This window comes from Lissotriton helveticus, chromosome 3_1 (assembly GCF_964261635.1).
Source record: "Lissotriton helveticus chromosome 3_1, aLisHel1.1, whole genome shotgun sequence".
Lineage (NCBI taxonomy): Eukaryota > Metazoa > Chordata > Amphibia > Caudata > Salamandridae > Lissotriton > Lissotriton helveticus.
This window is the reverse complement of record NC_136061.1, coordinates 993125932-993142964: the sequence shown is the minus strand read 5'-3', so window position 1 is coordinate 993142964 and position 17033 is coordinate 993125932. Positions and strand designations below refer to the sequence as shown.

Below are 17033 nucleotides of genomic sequence, written 5' to 3'. Positions count from 1 at the left end.
TTTGCGCACATTCTAATCATTTGAATCCAAGCAGAACAGAGAATGCAGCATGTGCTGTTGCATTTGTGGAGATAGATCAAGCATAGGAAATGGAACCTCAACGCCGGCTGGGCGCTACTTTGGTCGAGGTCGAGATCAGTCATAAATGACAATTGGTTCTTTGTCGTCTGGAGTCACAGGAGTCGGTATGAATGCGCTAGGAAGTGGCATGGACTGAGGAGTCCAGAGTGGAGCTGGAGGCGGCCCAGTTATGGGCTCGGAGGGTCCAGATGGCATAAGAGGGAAAACCTGACAGTGGCAACCCACTAGTAGAACCTCCCAGCTCCATGGGGCCTCCAGGCGCGCCTGAGGAAGTCATCTAGGATTCGAAGGTCAAGCATGGATGCACAGAACTCTTACATCTGCATAGTAGAGGCGGACAGCCCTGGGAACTGGGTTGTGCCAGACAATTTGCAGGATTGGCTCCTAACCACTTTGCGAACGAGACTGAGAAGTATGGTGCTGCACCCGTGGCTTCTCTGGAGAGTGCAAAAAGGTGGGAGGGGCTAAATACCACTCAGCTTACCCGAAGATTTGGATCGAGAGGAAGACCGAAACAGGGAATGACTCCAGCAACTTCTGGATCTCTAACAGCAATGGGCCCAAACTTTCGAACTGGTCCGGTCTCTCCATGGATACTACCGGGGCTTGACAATGTAGAGTTTCACCTCAGGGCCTTGTATGGTCTACGGGTTCATAGATGTACAGTCAATGTAGGCCTTGGAGTCGTGGTTCGAGCCCAGACAGAGGAAAATTTGGTGAAGATTTATCAGACATTTGTTTGTAACAGTCATTACAGGGCTGGGAACCTGCCTTTTTGGTAGATGACAAGTCCCTTGCACATTGTAAATAAACATGTATTTTTTTTTTTAGGTCGGTCTCAAAGAGGAGAACTGATGTCAGAACTCAGGGATTGCCCCTTCATAGATACCACAGGTTATTTCTAGAGCGGAACAGTGTCAGTGTGGAGTCGCATGGTGCCACCTACCGGCGCACAGAGGTACCGCAAAAAAGTTTCCAGATCCAGTCAGACATCTGAGAAATATTCAAAAGGTAAAGAATCTACGGTTAGTAGTCTCTATCAGAAATAATATTCACTTAACAACTCATAGCAATGTCTTAGCCCTAGCGGACCAAACAGATCAACCCCAGAGCCAACAATTTTTCTGCAAGTGACAATCAACCACAACTTTTGTTAAACTCAAGCATCAAATAACCAGCTAAGAAGCACTCTGCTCCAAAAGTTACTTCAGGTCTAGAACACATTTTAGGACTTGTCCTGAAAACAATTTTCAAGTACCGTGGAATAGGAATACTCAGCAGAGAAATCCTGTATGTTATTGATACTCCCTTACAGAACATATACACAGTACTGAACACATTAAAAAGGATTTAAAATATAATTTTGTTATCTCTGTTCTCATTTTAAATGCAGGGTATGCAATTATGTGGTTCCTAAGGCAGTATATGCCTGAGTGTCATTTCAGGTCTATAAACTTGGCTACGGTGTTGTTGGGTGCAGCAGTTGCCCCACTCGATGTACCAACAGGTTTTCTCATAATCTTTTCACATAATCCATGATGGGGAGTACGGAAGAAACATCATTATCCATTCTGACGTGGAATGTAAACGGGCTGGGGGACAAAATAAAGCGAGGAGTTGTGCTACAGTATCTTATGATTTTAATATGACCATGGACGACCAAAGAGACAGACATCCACGACGACCCCTAACACGCCCCAATACTCCGATGAAGGAATTCACATGGGTCAACCAGACATGACACACAATACTTACTATTCCAACACACACAAGAGCATATCCCGCATAGACTATTTCCTTATGCATCTAGTAGATATCGGTCATTTTAGACATCCACTTGGTCTGCCGAGGGGCATTTCAAATCATCTCCCACTGTGGATTGAGCTTACCTATCACAATAAAAGGCAACGCAGCACCTTGATCCTCAATCACTGGTTGCTTAAAGTTCTGGACATAAAAGAGAACTTGCTTATGCAAACAGACCACTACTTTACTGAAAATGTTGGCTCAGTGGACTCGGCGCAGATAATATGGGAGGCGTACAAGGAGGTGTTGAAAGGGCACGCACTAGCTCTAAAAGTGGAATATGTTCGATTACAAAACCAACAGCTGTCACAACTAGAGAGTGAACTCCATCAGCTGGAGGCACAAAATACCTCTTCACCCAGTAAGGCCACCACACGTCAATTAAATATCAAGCAGCTAAAATATAAAACTTTGACGGGAGGGAGGACATGGGCTAGACTATTACAAACACAACATAAGGTGTATGAGCTGGGAGACAGGGACGAGAAAATGCTTGCTTGGCTGGAGAAAAGGGAACAAGAGGAATGCTGGGTACCCAGACTGTCAATTAAGGGGGCACAGCAGATCTCAGATCCGCAAGACATCGCGGAGGTATTTGCCGACCGTCTGGAGGCGGTTTATACCTCCTCAACTACGACAGGAGAGAGGACATGGGCTACGCCTATCTACTTTATCGGAGGCTGATAGAAATGTAAGGAAGCAGATCTCACAGATGACGAAATTTGCAAAGCAATAAATAGTATCCAATCAGAGAAGACAATGGGGCCCAATGGAGTCCCTATTGAATTCCTTAAGTCCCTGGCGCTACAGGTCGCGCCCCACCTGAAGAACATGTATAATGAAAGGTTTGAGAAAGGAATCCTGCCGGAAGACCAACATCTGGCTTCTATTGTAGTCATTCAAAAGCCGGGACAATACGCAGACAGTTGCGGTTCTTATCGACCGATTTCCTTAATTAATGTTGAGGCTAAAGTTCTGGCAAAGCTCCTGGCTTCCCGCTTGGTGTCATTAATCCCATCGTTGGTCCATGCTGACCAATCAGGCTTTATGCCGGGGCGGAACACAGCACTGAATATCTGCCACATTCACAATGTCTTGGGGCGTAAACAATATATACACGAAGATGCAATGGTGCTCTCCCTGGATGCCTCCTGGGGCATTCGACTCTATAGAATGGCCTTATCTTTTCGAGGTGCTGGGACGCCTGGGGTTCAGCCCGCGATTCCTGGGGTGGATTAGGCTACTTTACACGGAGTTGCGAGGTCAAGTAAAGATCAATAACCGCACATCCCAAATATTTACATTAGGCAGAGGCACCAGACAAGGCTGCCCCCTATCCCCATGCTTTTCTCCTTGATTCTGGAACCACTGGCATCCTGGGTGAGAGGGGACGTTCTACTTAGAGGGCTGAAATGGGCGGAAGGGAATGAGGATAGGATATCACTCTATGTGGACGAAATTCTGTTATAGCTAGTGTATCCCTCTACTTCAATACACAGACTTTTGAATAATTTTACAAATTTCGGCAAATACACCGGCAATGCCATCAACTGGACTAAATCAGTGCTGTTTGTTCTTTGGGGTCCAGTTCCCAAGCTTCCCCCGGGATGCGAGATTGAAATAGCCCTTGATGGATTCCGCTACCTAGGGGTTTTTATCACCCTAGACGCCCAACTCTTTCACAACAGAAATTTAGCCATCCCCTTAGACAGACTCCTAATGATGGTAAACATTGGAGATTGCTGCCGCTTTCTTTGCTAGGCCGAGCTGCCCTGTTTAAGATGCTTGCTGGCTCTACCGCAATTTTTGTATATTCTCCAAAACTGCCCCCACAAGATTCCTGACTCTTATTTTAAAAGCGAGGTCCGATCGTTACTGTGGAGTGGAGGAGCGCCTCGCATAGCATTGCACACATTGACTAAAGGGTGGTACGACGGGGGGATTGCACTTCCGGATATACAACTATTACTGGGCCTCGCAATTAGTGGTAATAAATCACTGGCTGTACCATTCTTCTATAGACCCAGCATACATGTTAGACAGATACCAGATGGGAAGAGAGTGGTGCTTGGGAGCCCTATATACGAAGATCAGGAAAGGGAGGTATCTGGGACTTATGGCTGGGACGGTGGAAATTTGGCATCAGGCGACTAAACGTCTAGGCTGGACCGGTGTGCTTACTCAGGCCACACCCATGTGGTCCTCTAAAAAAATGAGAGCTCCTGTGTCATCAATTAGGATTTGATATGTGGGACACAATTAGACTCACCACCATAGGCCATCTAGTAAAGAAGGGTAAAATCCTTACATTTAGTGAACTACAGGAGAAATATGAACTGGCTCAAGGGGAGATTTTTCGCTATCTGCAGATCCGCCATGTACTCACAGTAGCACTTCCAGACATAGGAAATTTGCCGGAACCATCCCCCTTGGAAGACGGCTGCTTTCTGAGCTCATCCCAGATAAAGCCATATCACTAACATATTGTAAATTATGCAACAACCTACCAGATCCCTTTTGAACTCTTCGAGACAGATGGCAAGCCGATATCGGACACATTGAAGACAAAGACTGGCAAACAGCACTAACGTCCACAAGGGAAGCAGCTATTACTCTTTGTTTCCAACTGATCCAATTAAAAATCCTACATAGAACGTACCTTACGGGGGTTACTTTAGCGAAAATGGGAACAAGACAGGATACGATAGGTTTGCACGGATGTCACCAAGAGGCAACCTTCTATCACACTATATGGGACTGTCATCAAATACGACCCATATGAGCCACGCAACAACACAAATGCAGGACGCAATAGGGAAAGAGATACCTCTGACACCACCGCTGGGGCTTCTTAACATTTGGGAAGCAACCGATCTCACGGAAGTGGAACAGCAACTAGCCACTCTGGGATACACTTTAGTGAAAAGAGCAATTGCAATAAAATGTGGGGCAGCGCAAAGACCATCGACTAAGGTTTGGGCAGGTGAACTGGATAAGTGTATGATTACGGAACAAGAAGTGTATAAATCTAGAGGATGTCCTAAGAAATGGAGCGGGTGGAATGCGCATAGAGAAACTTATGTATATCAATCAATCAAATATGCTTTATTCGATCACTAGTATCAAAAAAGCAATGTGCAACAAACATACGGAAGCAATAAGACTGTATATTGATTCACATCAAGTTAAAACATGACTAAACTAGACTTTTAAATTGCTAAATTCATAAGAAATTGTATATAAAATGAAGGATACTAGTAAAGGAAATAAGTCCTAAGTGAATTTTAACAATTATGAAAACAAGGATATATGAAACAATGGAGGGAGAAGCATTAAAACACCACCAAGCAGTATTATGTAGAATATATAAAGAGAATGTATCTCTAAATAGGACACTCGGTTTTAAAAAAACGTGCATTCCTCCCAGAGGTTCAAAACTGGTGGCCTCTTCAACATATTGCAATAAATGTAAGGTAGGGGAGGCACTGCCATTATTACTTGTCACTTGGCATATGAGAGCCCTTCAAAGCGTTGTGTCTAATAATCTAGGTGTGACTCCAAAACGTAGCCACCCCACAAGTAAAAAGCATACTTTGAATCAGTTTTGAGAATATGCAGGGCGACTCGATGGTCACGTGTACCCAAGGATTTGCATATTGGTTTTATCCATTTGAACCTGGCAAAAGAATAAGCTGGGCAGGCAAACAAAACATGGGACACGCTCTCCAGCAGAGCTCTGCAAAAGGGGCAGCCTTCGTTTTGATGTTTGTGCGGGCGCCATTTAGATATTGTTGCATGAACTGGGAGAGTGCCTAACCTGAGTTGGGTATATAGCAGCCTATCGCGTGGGACCTGGATAAAATCCAGGTAAGGCTCTGGACTGCTTGTGACTGAAAAATTAATCTGTCAATCTCCCCAAATTTGGTTTGCTCAGCTCATTGGAGTCAACCCAGTTCCAATAAATATAATTGAGCTCGAACTTGTTGGGTGGGACTCTGGTGTCCCATGTTTCCGAAAGACTCAGCTGTGTCAGCGTCTTTCTAACATTAGATATCCACTTGACCCTGTGCCCCATATCCAGATTAATCATCTCAGTCCAGGCAGCGGCATAATTTGCAAGCTCAGGGGTACGCATTAAGCGTGCCCAAAAAGCAATGGGCTCAACTTAGCAATATCCCTGAGCGGACGTCTACCCATATCAAATATTAAGGGGGTTAGTGGGGTGTTACCAGGGAGCGTCACCAGATCCCTCAAGAACTTGTGCTTGGATCTGCAGATATCATCAATATTGTCAAAACCCCATAGCTCCGCCCCATACAGTGCGGAGCTAACTGCTTCGACTTCGTAAAATGCTTATGTATATCCCGAACCGTTTAGATGGAAAAGTCAAGAAACAATACACTCACTTGAAATGATTGACCGATTCACTGTGCACTGTTATGCTATAGGTACCTGCTGTAAACAGACTGAAATGTATACATACCTTTTGTGGTACTCTTGTTAATGGATGATTCACGGACTTGTATAACATATGTTTATGGAATATTATGTTTGAATTTGTAGTTACCCTTGAATATGTTATATGTGTTTTTCTTTTTCTTTTATGTGGCCCTCTACGAGAGCCAAAACATAAATAAATAAACTTTGAACTTTACAAACGTATACATACCAATGTTTGAAGTTATAAGTCAATAAAGAAATCTTTTTTTTTAAATATATAATTGTTACACATGCACTAAAAGTGAATTATACTTATGAAAAAATTATTGGAGTGTAATAATAAAAGGAAATCAAAAATTAACCATTATGTGATTTTCACAACTGTTTGAGTTCTTTACAACGACCATTAGTCACCAAGTATATGCACAATGAATTGGGGAAAAATACTCCAGTGCAACAATTCATGAATTGATTTTAAAACCAGTGACTACCACGACTTTTAGCAATGAGCAAAGCTGATCCCTCATTTCAAAGAATGATTTACCCATTTGCCCTTAACTGAGATGTAGGGATCTCTATGACGAGGGTGAAACAAGGCATGCGCACACCCCAATATTGAAGAAATAAGATTTATTATCAAGCAAATATGTACATCTGTTTGGTAGGATCACATAGAGTAACTACTGCCCAGTTGAGGTATCACCCTCCCTCACATTACACTTTCAAGATGACATACAAGAGATTGTTCTTGGCATAAGAAGCTATGAACAAGACAAATACATAAATGTATCACTTAAAACATGGCAAAGAGCAACAGTGATGACTGAACACCTAGGTCTCACAGCACATCCTCAACTTGAATCTGGCAGATACATTCAAAATATGGGTCTTTAAAAGATTGGAATTCAGAGAAAACAGATCTACATATCAGATACAGATACGTTTGCCATGCTCTTATAATCAGAAAGATGTATAAAGACTAAGGTTGTTATTTCTAGGCACTATCACCTTGTAGTTCCTCGTCTGTCACTGTATCGCTCATTTCTCAACCTTTCTTCATCACGTCTAGAGCAGTCAGAATATTTTCTGTTTCGTGGAGATGAACCCCTCTCATATTCATCAGATCTGTGAAACACAAGCAAAAAATGTTCAGCTAACCAAAGAAGCCATTTTCAAGCAGGAATATTTAATTAACACAAAAGATTCAGTAGGGCCCACATCATGAGTTATCATACAAGTATGATCAAAAAGCAAATATAGACTATAGATTTGTAGCCATACAAACCAAACCAATGGTAATTACAGTTACATCATAAGGAGAGACACAAAGGAAGTGTAGCAAGAGTGGCATTTTTTCCTACCACAAGGAATGAGCCGGGGCATCTTTGCTCTCCAATAAGATAGCAAAATACAGCCACATCTGTAGAGTAACAGTGTTTATGAATAATATATATATTTCAGAACAAATCAACATCCAGTTCGATGTTGAAAAAGGAAAGCACTCGGATCTCCAGTTTTACAAAGTGTTTATTTGCGGACCCCCAGCCCCTCAAACAGACGCGTTTCGCCTCACGGCTTCGTCAGTAAAAGATATATAGGTTCGAGGTTTGTCTCTCCTGACCATGACCACTTTGGAATGTACATTGGCCAAATGATGTAATCAGGCCACCTGGCCTAAAACTGTGTGGCTTTTTGACTCATGATTGGTGTGCAAATCCAAGGAGAAATGAATCGAGTGTGTTGATTTGTGCAGTTGGCCACTGGGCCGGCACGTTTACTTAATTTAATTAAGCTGGTTAATTAATTTCTTTACCAGGTTCAAATTGTATGAATAGACATTATGTTAATATGTATGCATAAAATACGGATTTCTTTCCCTTCTAAAAATAATATTGGGACATGATCACGCCAATGAGTCTTTCCTCTATTTTTCCTGTAGTCCACACAGGCTCTGTAGTTCGAACCTTGGGGTTGTGGTCCAATGTCTCTGTTCACTGATTTCCTGGTGCACTTTAAAATGGTGATTGTCTGTTTATTTGGTTGGCTATCGAAGAAGACCGCTAGGTCGAAACGCGTCGCCAATAAACGACTTCCACACGGACCCTGGAGTGCGAGTCTTTTGTGTTTTCCTAAACTACACGTGGAAACCTCTTCGGATAGATATATATATATCATGTGATCAAGGGGCGGAGGTCCCGAAACGCGTCATGGCGGCGTGTTCTCTGCACAAAAGGATGGAATAAACTTTAAATTTTGCAAAACTATCCGTGTGGGTCCGGTTTCGTTGTTGTTCTGAGGGTGATTCTTCGGGACTTGACGGAGTTCGTGGCATATATATATATATATATATATATATATATATATATATATATATATATATATATATATATATATATATTCACTGAAAAAACCATAGGTTTCAGGCCTTATATAGTTAGGAATTAGCATTTATGTCATCAGTGATGTCACTGACCATGTCATGAATGATCTAATATGTGACATCATCAGCAGTGGATTGCGGGTGCGCGAAATATAGTTAGTACAACTAACTATATAGGAGCAATTTCATTGGTTTTGTATGAGTAAAATGTCCAGCTAACTATAACACCACTAAAACTTATAGTTTTTTGAGTGAATTTCAAAGGTTTTTTAAAAACTAATTCCTAACTATATTATTCCTGAAACCTATGGTTTTTTCAGTGAATTTCAAAGGTTTTTTTAAATGCTAATTCCTAACTATATAAGGCCTGAAACCTATGGTTTTTTCAGTGAATTTCAAAGGTTTTTTAAATGCTGATTCCTAACTATATAAGGCCTGAAACCTATGGTTTTTTCAGTGAATTTCAAAGGTTTTTTAAAAACTAATTCCTAACTATATTATTCCTGAAACCTATGGTTTTTTCAGTGAATTTCAAAGGTTTTTTTAAATGCTAATTCCTAACTATATAAGGCCTGAAACCTATGGTTTTTTCAGTGAATTTCAAAGGTTTTTTAAATGCGGATTCCTAACTATATAAGGCCTGAAACCTATGGTTTTTTCAGTGAATTTCAAAGGTTTTTTAAATGCCAATTCCAAACTATATAAGGCCTGAAACCTATGGTTTTTTCAGTAAATTTCAAAGGTTTTTAAAATGCTAATTCCTAACTATATAAGGCCTGAAACCTATGGTTTTTTCAGTGAATTTCAAAGGTTTTTTAAATGCTGATTCCTAACTATATAAGGCCTGAAACCTATGGTTTTTTCAGTGAATTTCAAAGGTTTTTTTAATGCTAATTCCTAACTATATAAGGCCTGAAACCTATGGTTTTTTCAGTGAATTTCAAAGGTTTTTTAAATGCTAATTCCTAACAGTGGAGAAGTTTGGCTCACTGGTTAGAGGAGGCAGACCTGGAAGCAGAAGTCAGCCTGGGACCAGGGTTCAATTCCCGGCTCCGCGGGGTCTTGAGTCCTAAAATGTCCATGGACTCGAAAATTCTCGCTTCGGTGCCTACTCGATTCACGGGTTCACACTCTGCGACTCTGGGCAATAGCTTGCTTAATCTCCACAACGGCCCCTCGCGGCGGGATGCCTGGCTTTCACCTTGCGGATACCCTGCCGGGGTTATCTCACAGGGGAATACCAGGACGGGTTCCCTAAGCAAGCGCTTAGAAACCGCTCGGTGATTTGCGCTATATAAATTCCTGTACATTTACATTTACATTTAACTATATAAGGCCTGAAACCTATGGTTTTTTCAGTGTTTTTTAAAAAAAAATTGATTGGTTAACTGGCTTATTAAGTGTATCTTAGTGAATACATATATTAGCGAGTAATGTTTAAATATTTAAATATATGCATGAGTGATGTAATATGTGACCTCATCAGCAGTGCATTCCAGACGTGCAAGTTATAGTGAGTCCAACTAACTATAACGCGGGAATTTCAATGGTTTTATGCGAGTAAAATTTCCAGCTAACTATAACTGGTGTGAAACCTATGGTTTTTTCAGTGAATTTCAAAGGTTTTTTAAATGCTAATTCCTAACTATAACTGGTGTGTAACCTATGGTTTTTTCAGTGAGTATATATATATATATATATATATATATATATATATATATATATATATATATATATATATATATATATATATATATATAAAATTTCTATGGCAAAATGAAACCCCTCATTTTGTTCCTTTTCAAATTAAATGTATTAAGTGTTACCACTTTATTCCAATCAAGATGACTTCAGGTGTGCCATACTTTTGTCATAAGTAAGACGGTTAGCGCTCTAGTTGTTCTTTAGAACACTTTGGGACATTCTGTCATTGGGCTATAGTTGGGCTACATCTGGCTGATATTTGGGCTACATTTGTGTTTTTTTGTCTCTGGTGGCCATCTTTGGGCTACATTTGGGCTCTAACATATATATAGCCCAATGTAGCCCAATATATATTTTTTCAAAGTTAATTTTAGTAAAAACCACTGGAGCACATATCTTGAGACATAGCAAAGGCACATCGGGCTACCAGTCCCTACAATTTTGCCAAGTTTGGTTGAAAACCATTCAGCCGTTCGGGCTAAAAGTGAGTCCAACCGCCCTATGGAAATTAACATGGGGAAAACACGTTTTGGGACCCCCCTTTTATCTCGGCCCCCGCTTGACGAATCCCCCCCAAACTTTCAGGGAAGGAGTGGGGCGCCGCGAGGCAAAGTTAAGGAAAATTTCAGGAAGATACCTCAACCTGCGCCAAAGTTATTCCCAATAGAATGTTGTGATTTCCCTATGAAAAACAATCCTAACTATATATACCTACTATATATATATATATATATCACTCTATCTCTACATCTACATCTATATATATATATATATATATATATATATATATATATATATATATATATATATATATACCAAGATGTTTTGTAGAATGAGTGAGTGGGTGTATGAGTGTCTGAATGGATGATTTAGTAGGTGCGTGACTGACTGTATAAGTCAGTGATTAAACGTGTCTTACTGAATGGATGGGTTAGTGACTAAACTGTGTGAATATCTGTATCAATCTGTCAGTTGATGTGTAAGCGACTGCATGGGTTGGTGAGTTGCTACATGAGTGTCTATGTGGGTTATTGATTGGTTGTCTGAGTATCTGTATGGGTGCCCGAGTGTCTGTTCATCACAGAGAGTAACAACAATACCCTGAATTTAGAATTCAATGCCAACATTAGCAACTCATCCATTGAATTCCTTGATGTCACCCTTTACATATCTAATGGCAATATGCACTCTAAATTGCACAGAAAGCCCACGGCAGGTAATTCGGTCCTGAGCGCCTCAGGTTTCCACCCAAGGCACTTGATAGCAAGCATCCCCTATGGGGAAATGCTCCGATTACGCAGGATCTGCAGTTCACCGTTAGATTTGACGGAATGTCAAAGGGAGGCATCCAACAGATGAGTGCGCAAGGATACTCCAAAGCCAATATCAACAAAGCCATTGAGAGAGCCAATGAACAACCTTGTGAGGTACTCCTCACAGAAACCCGTAGCCTTGAACACAATAGTGTGAGTATTCCAACAAGTGAGGGACTCCCCACAGGAATCTGCACCCTTGAACCAGACAGTATGAGTATTCCAACAAGGGAGAACACACAAACAGTCAGCCCCAGACTTATTATCACACAACACTGAACTTAAAGGAACCAGATCGGTTATCAACAGACACTGGGGAATCATTAGATCTGACCCATCTCTGGGCCCCCTAGTTGCTCCCGACATCACATACAAATGGGCAAGATCCATGCATGACGCACTCGTTAAAAATAGCCCTGATATCAAGAAAACAGCTAAATGGTTATCGGACAGGAAAGGGTTCTTCAAATGCAACAGCTGTAGGGCCTGTAAATTTAGCAAAAACATCACACAGCTAGACTCCACCTTCAAATTGGCACCTATAATCATCAAACACCACCTAACATATAGAACAGAGTTTGCCATCTACATTCTGGAATGTGACTGTGGTCTTCGCTACATTGGAAGTACCAAGATAGCAGTACATATGTGCATCCTACAACACCTTAGAGCCGTCATTAACAGTGACCCCACATGCCCTGTTGCAAGACACATTAAGGCGGTACATCACAACAACCTTGACCACCTGAAATATTCGGTCATTGACTGCATACCCACACTGAGAAGGGGTGGCAACCGAGAAAAACTGTTCCGCCAAAAGGAAAGTAAATATATTCTTCAATTCAATACCAGGCACCTTCTAGCCTCAACATGAGTGAGGACCTATACCATTTTCTCCAACCTGTTCTGACCCCCTGACATCGTTGAATACTATAACACGTTATCCTTCTGCATCACACTAGTGATCAAGTAATGTGTGCATACTCCAATAGCATTTTAAATGAAGGAACTTAGAAGTTTTCACTTTGTATTTAAGCAGTGATAATTCTGTGTGTCGTGGAAATCTGTCCTTTATTCTATGTTATGTCGCAATTTTAAGACAAATGCTTTGTAAGTCTATACACAATGGGTACATTGTTCTAAGAGCTTTTTTCGTTCATGTTTCTTAAGTTTAACATGACTTAATTTTAACCACTTATATCTTGGATTGGAGTGGATTTTTGCCAAGGTTACATTCACCACCACAATTATCACTATGCACTTTTTCATGCACGTCTCTTCCTCTATCCCCTGACCCCTCTCAGCCTGTGCGTTTATTATTGACATCACACTGCAGTAGTCATTTACCTTTGTTCATAATTAAGCAACCTTCAAGGCACCATGTATGAAGAACCACGCATTGAGGCATTTATGACAGGTTGTAACATAGCAGAGAGTATTTCTATTGACAGTACTCTCTCCCTGGTTGACGATCGTTTTAGCCCTTTTTTTAATCACCGCACAACTTCACGCACTGTCCATTGTGCTTTTAGACTGACATGGATATTTCGTGGCAAAGTGGCTCGTATTTTCGCAGACCTACGTACAGCCTTTCACATATTCTCACGTTGTATGCATCCATTAGATAGAAGGCCTTATAACTTCATCCGGTAATTTTCTCATGCTTTGTCTCTTTGCAACGAGAGAATTGCTCAGTCTAGGTCGCGCTTTATTAACACAGATGGAGATTTCTTGAACAGGGCTACCACAGGACATTTTTTTTTTTGTTTTTTTTTTTTTTGCAGAGTTTTATATAGCGCGAACTAGACCCGAACCGAATCAGGTATCAGAGCGCTTTACATAGCACCAGTTACGTTACATGAGGACACACTTTCATTTTTTTAGGCACGGGGAGATTAAGTGATTTGCCCAGACTCACAGGAGGTTTTTGGCGTCGTTACCGAGACTCGAACCCAGATCCCCAGGTCCGAGGTCGAGCGCCTTAGCCGTTAGGCCAACCCCTCTCCCCCTCTCCCCCTCTCTGTTCCTCCTGTGGCCCTCCTTGGGTTCATGTGTTTTCTCGTTCATTTTTTTGCTCTCTCCACAGTGCTTGTATTAGTGTCCCACCTTTCTTCTCCTTCCGCGTTCTCTGTTTTTCTGTTCTACTGTCCCCTCGCCCAAACCTCTCTGCGCCCCTAGCCTCCTCTTCACCCCTTCATCCCACCTAACCCTCTCATCGCGCTCTCTCCCCATCTTCCTTTCACATACATCTGCCCTTCTCCCCATCCCCAAGCTGAAGACAGTAAAGGGGGGGGTGGTCCTCACTCCTCACTAGGCGGAGCTCTGTGAAGGACTGGCACAACAGTAGCTCCCTCACCCCCGCCACAGCCCCTTCCTATAGCCCCCTGGCAATGCTAAACACTTATAAGGTCCCAAAGGCCACTGCACTCCAAACCAAAACACATAGGTAAAAGACATTCTTATTTACCACCCAAATAGCTCTAACTCTCGCAAATGCGAGACCTATTGCATTGCAAATGCTTGTTGCTCTCTGGGGATACAAAGGAACCCTCGAGGGTGAGTGTTTTTACAGCAGTTTATTAATACATCACACAATAAATTTGACTGCACGAGTACACAGTCTGTCCTTTCTGTTGTTTCCATGCCTTGCTATGTCACAATCATGTTGCTTTTCTCCCTGCAGTAAAACAACACGTATGCCAAACATAGTAAAATGTGGTAAAATGCCTACTTACTGCAATAGACATAGTAACAAGACTACTGCACTCACCTGTATATATTCTGCACATGACTTCACAGCGCGCTATGAGCAAGAAAAGTACAAAAAGAAGCAAAAGAGGTGCAGAAAGAGGCAGGAGAGGTGCACAAAGAGGCAGGAGAGGTGCACAAAGAGGCAAAAGGGGTGCACAAAGAGGCAAAAGGGGTGCACAAAGAGGCAAAAGGGGTACAGAAAGAGGCAAAAGGGGTACAGAAAGAGGCCAGAGTGGTACAGAAAGAAGCCAAGAGAAGTGCACAAAGAAGCAACTGAGGTGCTGTAAGAGGCAAGAGAAGTGCAGAAAGAAGAAACAGAGGTGCCAAAAGAGGCAAGAGAGGTGCAGAAACAGGCAAGAAAGGTGTACAGAGAGGGGACAAGGGTGCATAAATTTACAAGAGAGGTGCAGAAAGAAGCAAGAACAGTGCAAAAGAGCCAATAGAAGTGAAGAAAGAGGCAAGAGGGGTACAGAATGAGGCAAGAAAAGTGTAGAAAAAATCAAAAGAGGTGCAGAAACCGGCAAGAGTACTGCAGAAAAAAAGCAATAGAGGTGCAGAAAGAGGCAGGAGAGGTCAATAAGGAAGCAAAAGAAGAGCAGAAAGATGCAACAGAGGTGCAGTAATAAGCAAGAGGAGAGAAACGCAGAAAGAAGCAAAAGAGGTGCAGAATGAGGCAAGAGGGGTGCAGAAAGAGGCAAAAGCAGTGCAAAAAGAACCAAGAGATGTGCAGAAAGAGGCAAGAGATGTGCAGAAAAAGGGAACACTGGTGCAGGAAGAAGCAACAGAAGTGCAGAAAGAGGCAAGTGAGGTACAGAAGGAGGCAAGATAACTGCAAAGGGGTGTAGCAAAAGGAACAGGTATGCAGACAGAGGCAAGCGGTACAGAAAGAGGGAAGAGGGGTACAGAAAGAGGGAAGAGGGGTACAGAAAGAGGCAAGATGGAAGCAGAAATTTGTAACAGAGGTGCAGAAAGAAGCAAGAGCAGTGCAGAAAGAACCAACAGAGGTGCAGAAAGAGGCAAGAGGGATACAGAAAGAGGCAAGAAAAGTACAGAAAGAAGCAAAAGAAGTACAGAAACAGGCCAGAGAACTGCAGAAAAAAGCAAGAGAGGTGCAGAAAGAGGCAGGAGAGGTGCACAAATAGGCAAAGGGGGTACAGAAAGAGGCAAGAGTGGTACAGAAAGAAGCCAAGAGAAGTGCACAAAGAAGCAACAGAGGTGCCGAAAGAGGCAAGAGAGGTACAGAAACAGACAAGAAAGGTGTACAGAGAGGGGACAAGGGTGCAGAAATTTACAAGAGAGGTGCAGAAAGAAGAGCAGTGCAAAAGAACCAATAGAAGTGCAGAAATAGGCAAGAGGGGTGCAGAAAGAGGCGGGGGGTGCAGAAAGAGGCAAGAGAGGTAGAGAAACAGGGAAGAGGGGTGCGGAACGAAGGATGCAGACATTTGTAAAAGAGGTGCAGAAAGAAGCAAGAGCAGTGCAGAAAGAACGAACAGAGGTGCAAAAAGCGGCGAGAGGGCTGCACAAAGAGGTAGGAGAGGTGCACAAAGAGGCATGAGGGGTACAGAAAGAGGCAAGAGGGGTGCAGAAAGAAGGAAGAGAAGTGCAGAAAGAACCAAGAGAGGTGCTGAAAGAGGCGTGAAATGTGCAGAAATAGGCAAGAGGAGTGCAGAAATAGGCAGGAAATGTACAGAAAGAAGGAACAGGGGTGCTGAAAGAGGCAAGAGGTGCAGAAAAATGCAAGAGAGGTGCAGAAAGACGCAAGAGCGGTACAGAAACAAGCAAGAAATGTACAGAAAGAGGCAAGAGGTTTGCTGAAAGCAGCAAAAGAGGTGTAGAATGAAGCAAGAGAAGTGCAGAAAGAGGAAAGTGAGGTTCGGAAAGAGGCGCAGAAAACTGCAAGAGAACAGCAGAAAGAGGCAAGAGGGATGCAAACAATTGAAGAAGGTGAAGAAAGAAACAAGGGAGGTGCAGAAGAAATAAGCAAGAGAAGTACAGAAATAAGCAAGAGAGGTGCTGAAAGAGGCAAGACGAGTGCAGAAAGACAACAGGGGTGTAGAAAGAAGCAAGAGGTGCAGAAAGAGGCAAAAGAAGTACAGGAAGAGGCAAAAGAAGTACAGGAAGAAGCAACAGAGGTGCAGAAAGAGGCAAGCGGGGTGCAGAAAGAGGAGAGAGCAGTGCAAAAAGAACCAAGAGATGTGCAGAAAGAGGCAAAAGAGGTGCAGAAAGAGGCAAGAGATGAACAGAAAAAGGGAAGAAGGGTGCAAAAGGAGGCAAGCGAACTGCAGAAAGAGACGAGAGGTGCAGAAAAAGGCAAAAGGGATGCAGAAAGAGGGAACAGGTGTGCAGACAGAGGCAAGAGGTGCAAAAAGAGGCAAAAGAAGTGCAGAAAGAAGCAACAGAGGTGCAGAAAGAGGCAAGAGGGGTGCAGAAAGAGGAGAGAGAAGTGCAGAAAAAAGCAAAAGAGATGCAAAAAGAGGCAAGAAGGGGGGCAGAAAGGCAAGAGCAGTGCAGATGTGTAGAAAGAGGCAAGAGAGGTGCAGAAGGAGGTAAGAGAGTTG

At 42.5% G+C, this 17033-nt stretch overlaps 1 protein-coding gene across 4 annotated transcripts in view; it reads right to left on the bottom strand.

Annotated features, from left to right (window-relative positions):
- CWC22 (CWC22 spliceosome associated protein) overlaps positions 1-17033 on the bottom strand; it is a 377345-nt gene that overhangs the window by 255834 nt on the left and 104478 nt on the right. For all 4 annotated transcript variants that reach the window (XM_078681477.1, XM_078681479.1, XM_078681481.1 and 1 more), the window contains one exon: positions 7336-7452. In XM_078681477.1, coding sequence (XP_078537603.1) covers positions 7336-7452 — 117 coding nt within the window. The remainder of the gene's footprint in view (positions 1-7335; positions 7453-17033) is intronic.